Below are 14,110 nucleotides of genomic sequence, written 5' to 3' on the forward strand. Positions count from 1 at the left end.
GGAGCGGAGCTGGGGGTGCTCACTCAGAGAGAGCTGTTTGCGGGCAGGGAACCCCTGAGGCCGGGAGATGGCATCAAAAGAGCAGGCGGAGGGCCTGAGCAAGTACCTGCGGTGTGGCCTGTGCCAGGAGCTGTTCCAGCAGCCGGTCATCCTGGAGTGCGGACACAACTTCTGCCGGGGCTGCATCCAGAGCGAGTGGCAGAAAGGAGAAGGGGGCGGTTGCTGCCCTGAGTGTCTAACCCTGTCCCGGGGCAGCAGCGTCAAACTGAACAGGGCCCTGGCCAACCTGGCCGACAAGCTGAGGAACCTGAAGCCGTCCCTGGAGCTCGCTCCGTGGGCGGAGAGTCCGGCAGGAGAGGGTGGGCTCGGGCTGTATTGCAGCGAGCACCGAGAGGAACTCAAACTGTTCTGTGAGACTGACCGACAGCTGATCTGTGTGATGTGCCTGGATGGCAGAGGGGGTCACAGTCACAAGTACCACGACTTCATGCTCATCCATGAAGCTGTCGTCAAATACAAGGTAAAGGAAAGTTAAATAAAAGCGGCTTCTAAACACAGTGAGCGCGATTTTAACTCCGGGCGCAGTCGGATTTCTCGCCGAATTGATGTCTTTCTGAGGGAGAGGGCCATTCAATCTCGCCCACATTTACCTTACTCTAATTGGTGTATTCGGATCGCCCCCACCCCCCACCACCAACTCCGCCATTACCTTGAATTGAAGTGCAGAGGGTAGTGTCCCCTGCCCCTGTGCCAGGAGCTCCTGGTTCGAGTCCGGCTCCTGGACTTGATGCCCAAGGAAGCTGTTATCACCACACCGTTCCCAGCGGGTTGTTTATGTTTTACTATATCGTGTGGCACCGTGGTAGTGTCCACAATTTTAGGCCAGGAGGCCGAGTTTACATCCCACCTGCTCCAAAGGTGCATCATAACGTCCCTTGGTGATGGTCACTTTGTAAATCGTTCTACCACTGTGTCAGCCTTGGGGAGGTGCAAGGAAGTGAGATTCCTGGTGGACCAGGGTGGACAGGATGGGAAGAATCCAGCACTGTCTCCCCCTATCCCCTGATCTTTACCCAGAGCCAGTCTGTATAGTGCCTGTGAAAGTGTAAATCACTCTGACCACTGAGAATTGCCATTACATTGAGCTTGGGTCAAGAGTTCGATGCTTTGAGCCTAATCCACTGTTCAGTAAGATCATGGCTAATCTGATTTTAACCTTAATTCCATGCTCCTCCCTACTCCTCCACACCCACTCCCCACCAAAATAATCTTTCGTCCCCACCACCCTGCCCATGATATCAGCTTGCTTCTCCCCTCTGACCCCATCCCACACAAATAAACATTTCTTCAAACGAGACTGTTTTCACCTTCTTTTGAGAGAAGGGTGAGCCGGGATCTGTTTGAAGTGTGTAGGATTATGAGACAACGGACAGGGTGGATAGAAGGCATCTGCTCCTCTTAGCAGGACGTTAAATAGCTTTATAAGGTGAAAGGTGGGAGATTTATAGGTGATTTGAAGGAAAATGCTTTCAGCCAGAGGGTTGGGGTTGGGGTGGGGGGGTATTTGGTCTGGAATGCACTGCCATGGCAGTGAGAAACCTAACCATCTTTAAAAACTATTTGGATGTACTTTTTTAATGACATGACATTGAAGACTACAGGCCTGGAAGATGGGAATATTTTGCCTAGGTTGGTACATGTTCGATAGGTCGTTTCTGTACTTTGTGACATTATGTCTCTATCACCCTAGGAAAGACTGAAGACATCCCTGGACAAGCTGAGACAGAAGATCATGGTCCTTGAAGCAAAGTTGAAAGAGAAGCAGAGTATTTCAGAAATCGGAGTAAGTTACTTGTTGCTGCACCCTCTGTCTGACCTCCCACTCTATAACCTAGTGTCCCGCAGCTGCACTCCAACTGCCTTGTTGTGTTGCTCTGTTCCCGCAGGAGAAATCAGTCAGTCTGCAGAACCTTATCTCATCCGAATTTGCTAAAATGCACCAGTTCCTCAACAGAAAAGAAGACAGTTTGATTCGAGAGCTGAAGGACCATGAAGACAACCTTTCAGGAGCAATGGAAAAGAACCTTCAAGAGATAAAAGGGCATTTAGATTCTGTTCGGCGGAAACTATCACGATTACACACAAAAATGGACCAGCAAGCATCAATCAACTTCTTGGAGGTACCAGGGTATCATATGGAGTGGGGAAACATTTGTTTTTATCTGTAAGGTTTAAAAATTATAACAGCTTCAAAAATACTCAATGGAATGAATATTTGTGATTTTGCTTGTGTAGCAGACAGAAACAAGTTCTTTGTTTGTTAAATGCACTGCCTGAGAGTGGTGGAGACAGCAGCTTCAGGTGAGGCATTCAGAATGGAATTAGACTGAAAAGGAAGATTGCGCAGGCTTACAGGAGAAGGCAGGGGGATGTTTGCTTAGACAGCCGGCTGAAAGGCCTCTTTCTGCCCCTTCACAATTCAGTGGTGAATACAATTCATGATAAAAACACAACAAGTTGCCAAAAAAAGGTGTGAAACAGGAACCTGTTAAAGTAGAATTCCTCAAACTGTTTTATAATTTCCCCAATGGGTTTTGAGTCTATCTGGCTCTCAAACATCAGTCATCAATAGACAATAGACAATAGGTGCTGGAGTAGGCCATTCGGCCCTTCGAGCCAGCACCACCATTCATTATGATCATGGCTGATCATCCACAATCAGTATCCTCTTCCTGCCTTATCTCCATAACCCTTGATTCCACTATCTTTAAGAGCTCTATCTATCTCTTTCTTGAAAGTATCCAGAGAGTTGGCCTCCACTGCCTTCTGGGGCAGAGCATTCCATATATCCACCACTCTCTGGGTGAAAAAGTTTTTCCTCAACTCTGTTCTAAGTGGCCTACCCCTTATTTTTAAACTGTGTCCGCTGGTTCAATTGCTAGTCAATACAATTCTCTCTAAACATCTCTCTGCAGTGCCCAGTTTGTTATAGTTGTAACTTGCAGTGCCAAACTCATTATTTCAACAATCTGTTTAGGGATTTTGGGTCACTCCTCTGGAGCAAGTGGGACTTGAATGCTGGTCTCCCTGACAAGGGGTATGGACACTTCCACTGTGCCCCAAGAACCCTCAGGGTCTTTATATAATCCTGTGCTACCTCCCACCTGAGCCTCGCTGAGATTATGAATAGTGGGTTGGAGCTAATTTCCCAGCTGAGAAAAGGCTGATAGAGGATGGACAGGAATATGGAGTGAAGATTGCAGTTAGATTAGCTGTGATTTTACTGAACAGTGCAGTAGCCTTGAAAGGCTGAATGTAATACAGGAGAATGGGTGGGAGACTGGCTTCATACCCTGTACAACTTTAGAATTCTCTGAGTAGAATGAGAAACAAGTCTTGCACACTGTTGTCTGATTGATGGGCAAGTATAAGATTGCTCCCATGGTCAGGAGGCGATGGCCTCATGGTATTATCATGGGACTGTTAATCCAGAGACCCAGGTGATGTTTTGGGGACCTGCTTTTGGATCCCACCACAGTAGATGGTTGAATTTGAATACACTAAAAAATGTCTAGAGTTTAGAATCTAATGATGACCATGAATCCAATGTCAATTGTTGGAAAAATCCATCTGGTTCAGTAACGTCATTTAGGGAAGGAAACTGCCATCCTTACCTTGCCCGGTCTACATGTGACTCCAGACCCTCAGCAATGTCGTTGACTGGTAACTGTCCCCGGGGCAAATAGGGACAGGCAATAAATGCTGACCTAGCCAGCATGACCCGTATCCCATGAATCAATAAAAAAAAGTTGCGTGACCACTGCAAACTTCTGTCTATGCACAGCACTGATCTGATGACAAAATGACAGTGTTGAGATAGAGTTGAGGCGTGGGGTTGGGTTGGGGTGGGGGTTGGGGGTGGGGGAGCGGGGAGAGGTGGAAGGGAGAGGGGAGAGTGGAATTGCTGGATCTAAAACTAAGCATTTGTGTGCCATTTCAGAGACCCAGTAATGAACCCATGCGCACATACTGTCAGGATGTGCTAGCACTAACTGACCCTGGAAAGATGTTAATCAGGATAAAATAAAGAGGCCAGAAAAATGGTTGGAGCAGATTAATGAATGAAAAAGTCACGCATTCTTGTGCCAAAGGAAGTTCTGAGATCCACGTCACTTCCTCAGTGAGGTTATCCTTGTGCCATAGGAACAGGAGAAAGCTACTCATCCTGATACCTGCTGTGCCACTCAAATAGAATGTGTTAATTGGTATCTTAACTCTGGCTACTCAACATAGCTCCATGCTGCCTGGTACTCTCTCCAACAAAATTCTGTCATCTCATCTTGAAAGATCCAATTGGATCTGTAGCATGTTGGTAGAGAGAATTTCTGAATCTGATATAAATTATACGTGGGAAGTATTTGTATCGTTCACGTTTAGATCTCTTTTAATGATGTAATTGCATCTCAGCTGCTTTGATGTTGTGTTGTGGGATTCTACTTCCTACTGTCTCTATTTGGTTCTGTCCTGACACTCTCATGAGTACTGTACAATGCCCAGCTGAGATACCTCTTCTGTTTTATATTTAGGAAGAAGCTTGGGGACAAAAGAGGTATGGGAAATTCCTCACATAACCTTTCTTTATCAAGCAAAAATAAGACGAATAGTGTTTAAGGTCACTCTGTAATGCCAATTATTACATTTCTATTGTTAGTGAAGACAGTCACCGTATATTAACCAGTGAAAATCAGCATCTGGGACTGTTCAAAGGACCATTACAGTACACAGTTTGGAGAGAAATGATTAATGTTATCTGCCCGGGTAAGAGGATCTTCTTGAACTTGAGAAGGAAAGAGACTTAAAATATTAACTGTTATTATGATGCACATGTTGTTATGCAAAGATCAGACATTGTTGCTTCTTCAGTGTTGGACAACTTCCTCATATATGTTCATCAGATTTATTTTAGACTGTCATCCTAATTCCACTCTTTGTTGAAACTGCTGGACACAGCAACTAGTGTTGTAGAACAGAGAGACCTAGTGGTTCAAGTACACAACTTTTAAAAGTTTGCATCACACATAAATAGGGTGGTTGAGAAGGCATTTAGCATGCTTGCCTTCATTTCTCAGTCCTTTGAATACTGGAGTTGGGATGTTGCATTGAGGTTGTATTGGGCTTTGGTGAGGCCTCTTCTAGAATACTGTGGTGGGCTTGTGGAATTCATTGCCACGGAGTGCAGTGGAGGTCGGGACGTTGGTTGCCTTCAAGGCAGAGATCGACAAATTCTTGATCTCACAAGGAATCAAGGCCTACGGGGAGAGTGCAGGGAAGTGGAGTTGAAATGCCCATCAGCCATGATTAAAATGGCGGAGTGCACTTGATTGGCCAAATGGCCTTACTTCCACTCCTATGCCTTATGGTCTTATGGTCCAGTTCTGGTGTCCCTGTTATAGGAAGGATATTATTAAGCTGGACAGGGTTCAGAAGACATTTACCAGGATGTTGCTGGGAATGGAGGCTTTGAGTTAGAAGGAGAGGCTGGATAGTTTGGGACTATTTTCACTGAAGCTTAGGAGGTTGAGAGGTGACCTTATAGAAGTTTATAAAATAATGAGGGGTATAGGTAAGGTGAATAGTAGGTGTCTTTTCCATAGGGTAGAGTATTTCAAAATTTGGGGGCACATTTTTAAGGTGAGAGGAGAAAGATTTTAGAAAGGCCTGGGGGCAGTTGTTTTATAGAAAGAATAGTTTGTATGTGGAATGTACTTCCAGAGGAAGTGGTGGATGCAGGTACAGCTACAATGTTTAAAAGGCATTTGGATAAGTACATGAATATGAAAAGTTTGGAGGAATATGGGTCAAGTGCAGGCAGGTGGGACTAGTTTAGTTTGGGATTATGGTCGGCATGGACTGGTAGGACTGAAGGGCCTGTTTCCTTGCTGCATGACCCTATGTCTCAATAACTAAGAATCAGTTGATTCTGTAACATGCCACTGGACCGCAAGTTATAAATCTCCATCTTGTTTTGATGACAATGGAATGCTACTGACGGTCTGTTTCTTTCTCATATCATTGTGCTCACCCTCAAGGTTATACAATAGTTCATTTGTTGAATAGAAAGAACGTGTTTTTTTTTGTCTTCATTGTAGCAGATACACCGAGTTTGAGAATTACAGTTCTTCAATAACAGCCTGTCCTCCAAACTGAATAACCGATAAAAATGATTAAAAATAAACATTGTAGTCTCGCTGAACGCAATGTGCTTAAGATGTAGCAGTAACCAAGATGAGTGTCCATGAAGCACTTTTTTAGCTCATTCCGTCTCACGATAAACATTGATTTGCTGCTCCTTCCAGTTACATAGATGCACTAACAGTTTGTCCTTGCATTAATCAAGTTGATAACATTTGCTCAATGTTTTCTCGCTATGTTCTCAAGGTAATATTAACATTGCCTGGGTTCTCAGAGTGTGAGCTGGGCCTCTGTGTTGTACTGGGTGGAGAAAAATTTACAAGCAGAAACTCCTCCAAAACACTTGGAGGAGAAATCAGTTAATGCCCTGTTAGGTTGAGGACTTGTGGAGAATTGGGAGTCTGTTTTATGTCATGTTCAATGTTATTTTCCAAGGCAGATGAAATTGGACTTTAAGGAAGAGTAAAATCATGTCAGTTGTCATTTTCGGACACATGCCTGATATTTAAATCTGCTGAATTTAGCAAGGCGAAATATCAGGTGGTGACCATAATAGATGATGGAGTGTGTGTAATTCTGGAGCTCTTATAGTTTCACTGGTAGCATCCTAAACAGTTTTATTAACAATATCCAGAATAAAATAGGCTTGGAATATGGCAGCAGCCAGTTTTTTACCCCTTCCTCCCCATTTGTACTTTCCATGAAAGACAGTGGCATAATGGATAAAATGGGCTGGCAGGTCCCTGTCCCTATAGCCTGGCTGTAAAACTTATCCCAGTCCCTCTTAATCTTCACATCAGAGTTTACTCTTATTAGCGACTCCCAATCAGTGGAAATGTTTCCCCATTGACCCAATGAAAACCTTCCCAAATCTTTAATAGAAACAGTCTCCCATAACATTCCTTGATACATCTCTGAGAATTAGGAAACATAGAAAATGGGATCAGGTTGAGGCAATTTGGCCCTTTGAGCCTGCTCTGCCACTTACTATGTTCGTGGCTGATCATGCAACTTAACAGCCTGTTCCTGCTTCCCCCCCCCGCCCCATATCGTTTGATCCTCATGTGCTTGAAACGACTCCACAGCAGCCGGTATCCCATCACAAAATCCTCCTTTATTTGCACATGGAGCATTTTTGACACTGATTCAGATCCCTTAGAATCAGCTGTCAGAGTGACCAGGATGACTGACACCCCTGTTTATATCTGTCAGCCAGTGCTCCCGATTGGACCAAGTTAACAGCCCTAATTAGGGAAATCATATTTTAAGAGGTTCACCTGGCTGACCTTATTCTAATCATTGCATGCTATTCCCAACTGCTTCTTGAAATCATACAATGTTTTGACCTTGACTGCTTTCTGTGGTAGTGAATTCAATAAGCTCACCACTCTCGTGAAGACGTTTCTCATCTCAGTCATAAAGTCTGAATCCTTAGATTGTGACCCCTGGTACTAAATTTATCTGCCATCATTCACTGATCTACCATTGTCTGGCCCAGTTAACATTTTATATGTTTCCATGAGATCTCCCTTCATTTTTCTGAACTCCAATAAATATAATCCTAAATGAGTTAACCTCTCTTCCTATGTCACTCCCAGGAACCTGATAAACCTTTGCTTCATTTCCTGCATTGCCAGAACATCCTTCCCCAAATAAGGTGACAAAAATGCACGTCATATTCCAAGTGTGAACAAAAACAAAGTTGCTGGAAAAGCTCAGCAGGTCAGGCAGCATCTGTGGAAGAGAAAATAGAGTTAACGTTTTGGGTCCGGTGACCCTTCCTCAGAACTCCTGATTTACAGCATCCGCAGTTCTTTTGGTTTTTATATTCCAAGTGTGGTCTCACCAAGGCTCTGTATGACTGCAGCATGATATCCTAGCTACTGAAAGACATCTCTGCTCTCCTTAAAGAATTTCCAATCTGTGAAGCCACTATACATTCCCTTTAGGGATAATTTCCAGTCTTGACGATTGGAGAGATATTTAGACCAAAGTTTTTTTTTTCAAAGAATTATCGTATGGTACAAAAGAGGCCCTTTTGGCCTCTTGGCTCTACATCAACAGAAAACTGCTCTAGATATGCACCCACTTTCTGACTCTTGGCCTATAGCTTTGAATTTTGTGATGTTTCAAGAGCTCATTCAAGAATTTTTGAGAAATTTTTGATAATGTTTTGACATCTCTACTACATTTCCAGTGCATCCCAGGCCCCTATCCCTCTCTGTGTGAAAGTTTCTTAAGCTATCAGTCACTAAGGACTATTGATAGGTGATAGCTGTTCTGTGAATAAATAATTAAGATGTTCTTCCCTTTATGCCTCTCTGTCTTGCAGTTCCAACCTGTTTGACTTTGGATCCTAACACAGCACATTCCTGGCTCATCCTGTCTGATGACCTGACCAGCGTAAGATATGGAGACAAGGGGCAGTCTCTCCCTGAGACACCCGAGAGGTTTTACCCCTGTGTGTGTGTTCTGGCGTCAGAGGGATTCACATCTGGCAAACACTACTGGGAGGTTGAGGTGGGAAACAGTGCTGAGTGGGATCTCGGAGTGGTGACGGAATCCATCAACAGGAAAGGAGATATCACGGCCATGCCAGAGGCTGGTTACTGGATCGTGTGGCTGAGAAGGAGTGAGTATAAAGCTGGCACATTGCCACGTACCCTCCTGACCGTGGGCATCAAGCCCCGGAAGATCGGGGTCTACCTGGACTACGAGGAGGGGCAAGTGTCATTTTACAATGCTGACAACATGTTGCACCTCCACACCTTCAGCGATATCTTCACAGAGAAACTTTACCCTTTCTTCAGTCCTTGCTTGAGTGGTCATGGGGAGAACACAGAACCACTCAAAATCTGCTCCATGAAAGGTCATTGTCTGTGAACTTTCCTTGCAATTCTTTTCTTTCTGTAAATAGACGGTCACTGTTTCTAATACTGGCTTTTTTGTCTTTCTTAATTTCAGATTTATTTCATTAACTGAATTTAAGTTTCTCCCAACTGCCTGTGGTGAGATTTGAACAGATCTCTCTGGGTTATTGGTCCGGAACCTCTTAGTTACTAATCCGGTATCAGAGCCGCTACCATGCCCTTTGCTGAGCCAGATGTGAATCCCAGAACACTTTGAAGAACATGTTTACCTTCCTTGCTGATTTCTGGCTCGGTGTCCTTTCCCTTTTTTGCCTGTCACTGGGGACTTGTTAAAATCAAACTTTGAAGTTGGAAGTTAAAAGCTTGAGGAACCAACTGGACACAGGGCAATATTGCTGTGCTGAACACAATGGACAGAGTCTGACTACACACAGGGCTGGATTATTGTGCTGAAAATAATGTCAGAAATAACACAACACCAGGTTATAGACCAACAGGTTTATTTGAAGCACAAGCTTTCGGAGCCTTAGTCCTTCTTCAGGTTTCAGAGAGAGAGGTAGTATCAGACACAGAATTTACAAGTGAAAGATTACCTTTGACAACGAGTTCTTCGTCCAGACACAGGGAACAGCCATTGGGACCAGATTTGCTCGCCAAAATGTCAACATTTTCATGCACAGGTTTGAGCAAGACTTTGCTGTACAGAACCTCTGACCAACGCTATACACCAGATACATTGACATTGGCATTTTTTTTCCTTTGGACTCATGGTGAGGAATCACTGAAACAACTTCATAGCAATATCAGACTTACCATGGACTACTCTTTAGAATCAGTCTCATTCTTGGACACATGCATCTCCATCAAAGATAGTCACCTCAGCACATCACTACCGCAAGCCTACAGATAACCTCATGATGCTGTACTTCTCTAGCTTCTACCTGAAACATATTAAAACAGCCATCACCTATAAAGAAGCCCTACACACACAGAGAATCTGTTCGGATGAGGAGGAACGAGACCAACACCTGAAGGTATTGAAAGATGCCCTGATAGGAACAGGATATGATCTTAACTCATCGATCGCCAGTTCCAACGTGCCACAGCAAGAAATCATAATGACGCCCTCAGAAGACAGACACGGTATACATCCGATAGGGTACCCTTCGTCATCCAGTGCTGCGTGGGAGAGGAGAGACTATGCCATGTTCTTCACAGCCTTTAACAAATTATCAATGACAATGAGCACCTCAGCAAGATCCTCCCCAAACCTCCACTTCACACCTTCAAACAACTGCCAAACCTTAAACAGACCATTGTTCACTACCCAGCAAACTACCTGGCTTCAGGACAACATCGATCATAGTACTATACAACCCTGCTTTGGTAACCTCTGCAAGACATGTCAGATCTTCAACATAGACACTGCTATCACATATGGGAACACCACCCACCCACATGCATGGCAGTTACTCATGTGACTTGGCCAACGTTGTCTGTCTCGTAGATTGCTGGCCAGAATGGCCCGAGGCATGGTACATTGGCAAAATTGTGCAGATGCCACAAAACAGATGAATGGACAATGTGCAATAATCGCCAGACAAGAGTTCCCTCCCAGTGAGGGCATATGTCAGCAATCAAGGGCATTTGGTCTCAGACCTTTGGATAAACATCCTCTAAGGCAGACTTCAAGATACACAGTAACACAAGAGTCACTGAGCAGAGGCTGTTAGCCAAGTCCCGTATCCACAAGGATGGCCTCAACCAGGATCTTGGGCTCATGTCATGCTATAGGTGACCCCACCACATGATACACTCTCAAACAGATCCTCTCTCATACACACACTCTCTCTGTCTCTCTCTACACTCCCCCAACACACAGACACTCACACACATACATACTGCCTAACCCCCAATCTCTCTCTTAGACATGGACACACACACACACACACACATCTATGTGGTGAATTTGTATTTACAGATACATTTTATTTTGTTCATAAAACACACAATTTATAGACAGTCAATCAATAAAGTGTTTTATAAACTCCTGCTTTAGAAATAAAACCAGTCTGACTCCAAACTAAAACGCAGACAGATTCTAAACAAGGTCTCACACCGAATATATATTGTCTGACCTAAAATGTCACCTCTTCTTTACGTTGATTAAACCTTTAGTCCTCTCAGGACTGTGATTTGAAAGGAATTCACAGATTTACATATTAATTATAATCATTTAAAGCCTTCTAATTGATTAAAGAGTTAAGAGCATCTTAGGTTTGTTTAGTGCATCCTCATCAATGGTGTGTGAACCTTTGATCTTTTACTTATAAATTCTGTGGGTGATACTAAATCTCTCACTGACACCTGAAGAAGGACAGAGGCTCCGAAAGTTTGTGTTTTCAAATAAACCTGTTGGACTATAACCTGGTGTTGTGTGATTTATGACTTGGCCCACCCCAGTCCTACACAGACACCTCCACATCCTGAAAACGATAGACAGAGTCTGACTGTACTTTGCTATGTTACTGTGGTGAAAACAATGGACAGAGTCTCACTGGACACAGGATGATATTTCTGTGCTGAACACAATGGACTGAGTGTGACTCTACACTGGGCTATATTACTGTACTGAACAGAATGGACACAGCCCTATTACTGTGCTGAAACAATAGACAGAGTGTGACTAGGTAGGGCTGTATTACCGCTCTGAACACAATGGACAGAGTGTGACTGTACGTGGGGCTATATTACTGCGCTGAACACAATAGACTGAATGTGACTCACTAGAAAGGTAGAATCTTCCACAGCCAAAAATAAAATCAACCAGCCAGAAACCCTTCCACAGAACATGGTATATGTTAAATAATTTGGGTAGCACTTTATTTGTACTAAAATGTTAAATATCCTGACATTTACAGCTAATGACATACTTCTGTGCAGTCCCTGCTGTAATATAGGAAATATGGCAGTCAATTTGAACACAACAAAGGCCAACATTCAATGACAAAATAGTGAATTTTTTTAAGAGGGTTTGACTGCAGACTAAATATTGTCCAGGGTAGCTGGTGATAACTCCAGCTAATATTCCAACATATTCTGCAATATATTCCACATATTCCTATATGTGACCTTCCAAAGCTTTGTGTTTGACATGAGGCCTGAAACCAATGTTGTTGTCAATGTCAGAACTGTACTGCTGTCCAGCTTAGATTCTAACTTGACAACGTACAGTAGAAAAACACATGGAAACTGCATTACAGACTCCCATAACATTACCAAATTCAGTAGCATAAGGAACCATTAGAGTACCAGTACAAAGGAGATCTCAAACAAGTGACAGTGCTCACTCAACATCACATTGGCAGGAGCATCAACTTCACTTGTATCGTCAATCTCTGGAATTCACCTACTAAGGCTTCAGAGATGAGGAGATGTCAAAATTCCATGAAGAGAAGCATCCAGGAAGAAGGATACAAAATGCCTAGATTTGCAGGAGCTATAACTTAGAGAGTATGGATCTGTTCTGTCCAGAATCATTGATTTGAATGAAAAGCATCCAGTCCACTCCAAACTTCTCATATTCTGGCCTTTTTGTCCAATTTGAGCATCTCTGATTCTGCCAATGATGATACATCGGAATGTCAATAGCATCTAAGGATATTCAAAGCAGTCATTCCTTCAAGAGTTTGTGGAATGAGTGATTTTCAGAGTGAAATATTGATTGGAACAGAAGAGAGGTTTTAAAGTGTTGGCACAGGAATAATGAGCTGGAAGGCTTGTTTCTGCACTGTCAAATTCTCCCAATTGGAGTGATAGTGAGAAACAGTCCATCTGATGATTTAAAAAAAGCCTTGGTTCCTATTTTCCTCATTTCCTATTCCGTCAAAATTGACCCAAACAGAAACTGTAACACCAATGTCAAGATTTCCTTAAACCCCGACCAGATGCCAATGTTTGCTCAGAGGACCATGTCTGTTTTGTATTTTACTTTCAATCATTTCCTTCTCTGTTTATCTTTTCCTTAATAAAAGCTACAAATAAACATTTTGCTGAACTCCCTGAAAAATATGAAGCATTGCATGTTTTCTTGTATTATCTTCTCCAGAAGACATTAATTATAATGCTGAGCTCATGTGGCCCTTGAAATGTTTGAAAGCCATACTTGCAGAAGCAAAATACAGTGGTTCACATGGATCTACATTTATGACACTGGGGGAGTTCTGAAGTTGTAGAATTTCAATGAACAAAATTAATAAATTTACTTCCATGATAATGGGCAGAGAGAAAGTGCGATACTTAATATAGTTTGTATACAGTGATGTCAACATTGATTTTCTCCATTAACACAATAACCTACTCTCTATGGATATACTCTGATCTACCTCACCCTGTTCCTGCTGAGACCCTCCTCAATGCTTGCCTAACCTCCAGAACATGCCATACGTATACCCTCAAGCTTAGCCTCTCATCTTGCACCCTCCAAAGTTTGAGATGATCCAAAACTCTGCTGCCTGTACCCTAATTTGCACCAACTCATATTCACTCATCAGTCCCAGCATTAGCTGCTCCACTATCCACTCTGCAGGTAATATCTCAGTCTTAAAGCTTGCAAGCTTATGACCAAATCTATACGTGGTTTTGCAACTCCATTCCACCATCTTGAAACCATCCAAGCAGTACATTTCTGTAGAACAGGAGATTTCAAGAAAAGTTTATGTTGTGCAATGTCTAATCCCTTTGTAATACTTTCATGAACCCAATATCTCAATGTCTTTATGCTCCTTCAGTTGTGGCCTACTTTATGCTTCCCAATCATTTCACATCATTGTAGTGTCTTCAACCACCGGAGATTTAGTCTCTGGAATCTCACCTGCCTGCTTTGCCCTACTGTCTTAAGATTTTCTTTAAAATCAGTCAAATTGAAGAAGATTTCAGTCAAGTCCTTGGCTCTGTGTAAACCTTTGTGTGTTTACAGTCCTACAAAATATATTTTACTGGATTAATGGCACTATACAAATATAAATTAATGTTCTTTTCTTAATCTG

The 14,110-nt window shown here is 43.0% G+C and overlaps 1 protein-coding gene across 1 annotated transcript; it reads left to right on the top strand.

The window, feature by feature from the left end:
• On the top strand, window positions 1-13,119 carry LOC125446520 (nuclear factor 7, ovary-like). The gene is made up of 7 exons (XM_048520155.2): window positions 1-520; window positions 1,751-1,843; window positions 1,947-2,180; window positions 4,587-4,609; window positions 4,712-4,818; window positions 8,525-9,061; window positions 9,157-13,119. Exons 1-7 carry the CDS (start codon window positions 68-70, stop codon window positions 9,168-9,170), a joined length of 1,461 nt encoding a protein of 486 aa, XP_048376112.1. The 5' UTR covers window positions 1-67; the 3' UTR covers window positions 9,171-13,119.
• Window positions 13,120-14,110: the final 991 nt, after the last annotated feature.

The sequence above is a fragment of the Stegostoma tigrinum genome, chromosome 34 (genome assembly GCF_030684315.1).
Source record: "Stegostoma tigrinum isolate sSteTig4 chromosome 34, sSteTig4.hap1, whole genome shotgun sequence".
Classification (NCBI taxonomy): domain Eukaryota; kingdom Metazoa; phylum Chordata; class Chondrichthyes; order Orectolobiformes; family Stegostomatidae; genus Stegostoma; species Stegostoma tigrinum.

What these genes read in the sequence shown, in the direction of transcription:
- LOC125446520 (XM_048520155.2), top strand. Translation starts at nt 68, where the DNA reads ATGGCATCAAAAGAGCAGGCGGAGGGCCTGAGCAAGTACCTGCGGTGT. An exon ending in AAGCTGTCGTCAAATACAAG is followed by an intron (nt 521 to 1,750) that starts GTAAAGGAAAGT and finishes CTATCACCCTAG; the next exon opens with GAAAGACTGAAGACATCCCT. An exon ending in GATTAATGTTATCTGCCCGG is followed by an intron (nt 4,819 to 8,524) that starts GTAAGAGGATCT and finishes TCTGTCTTGCAG; the next exon opens with TTCCAACCTGTTTGACTTTG.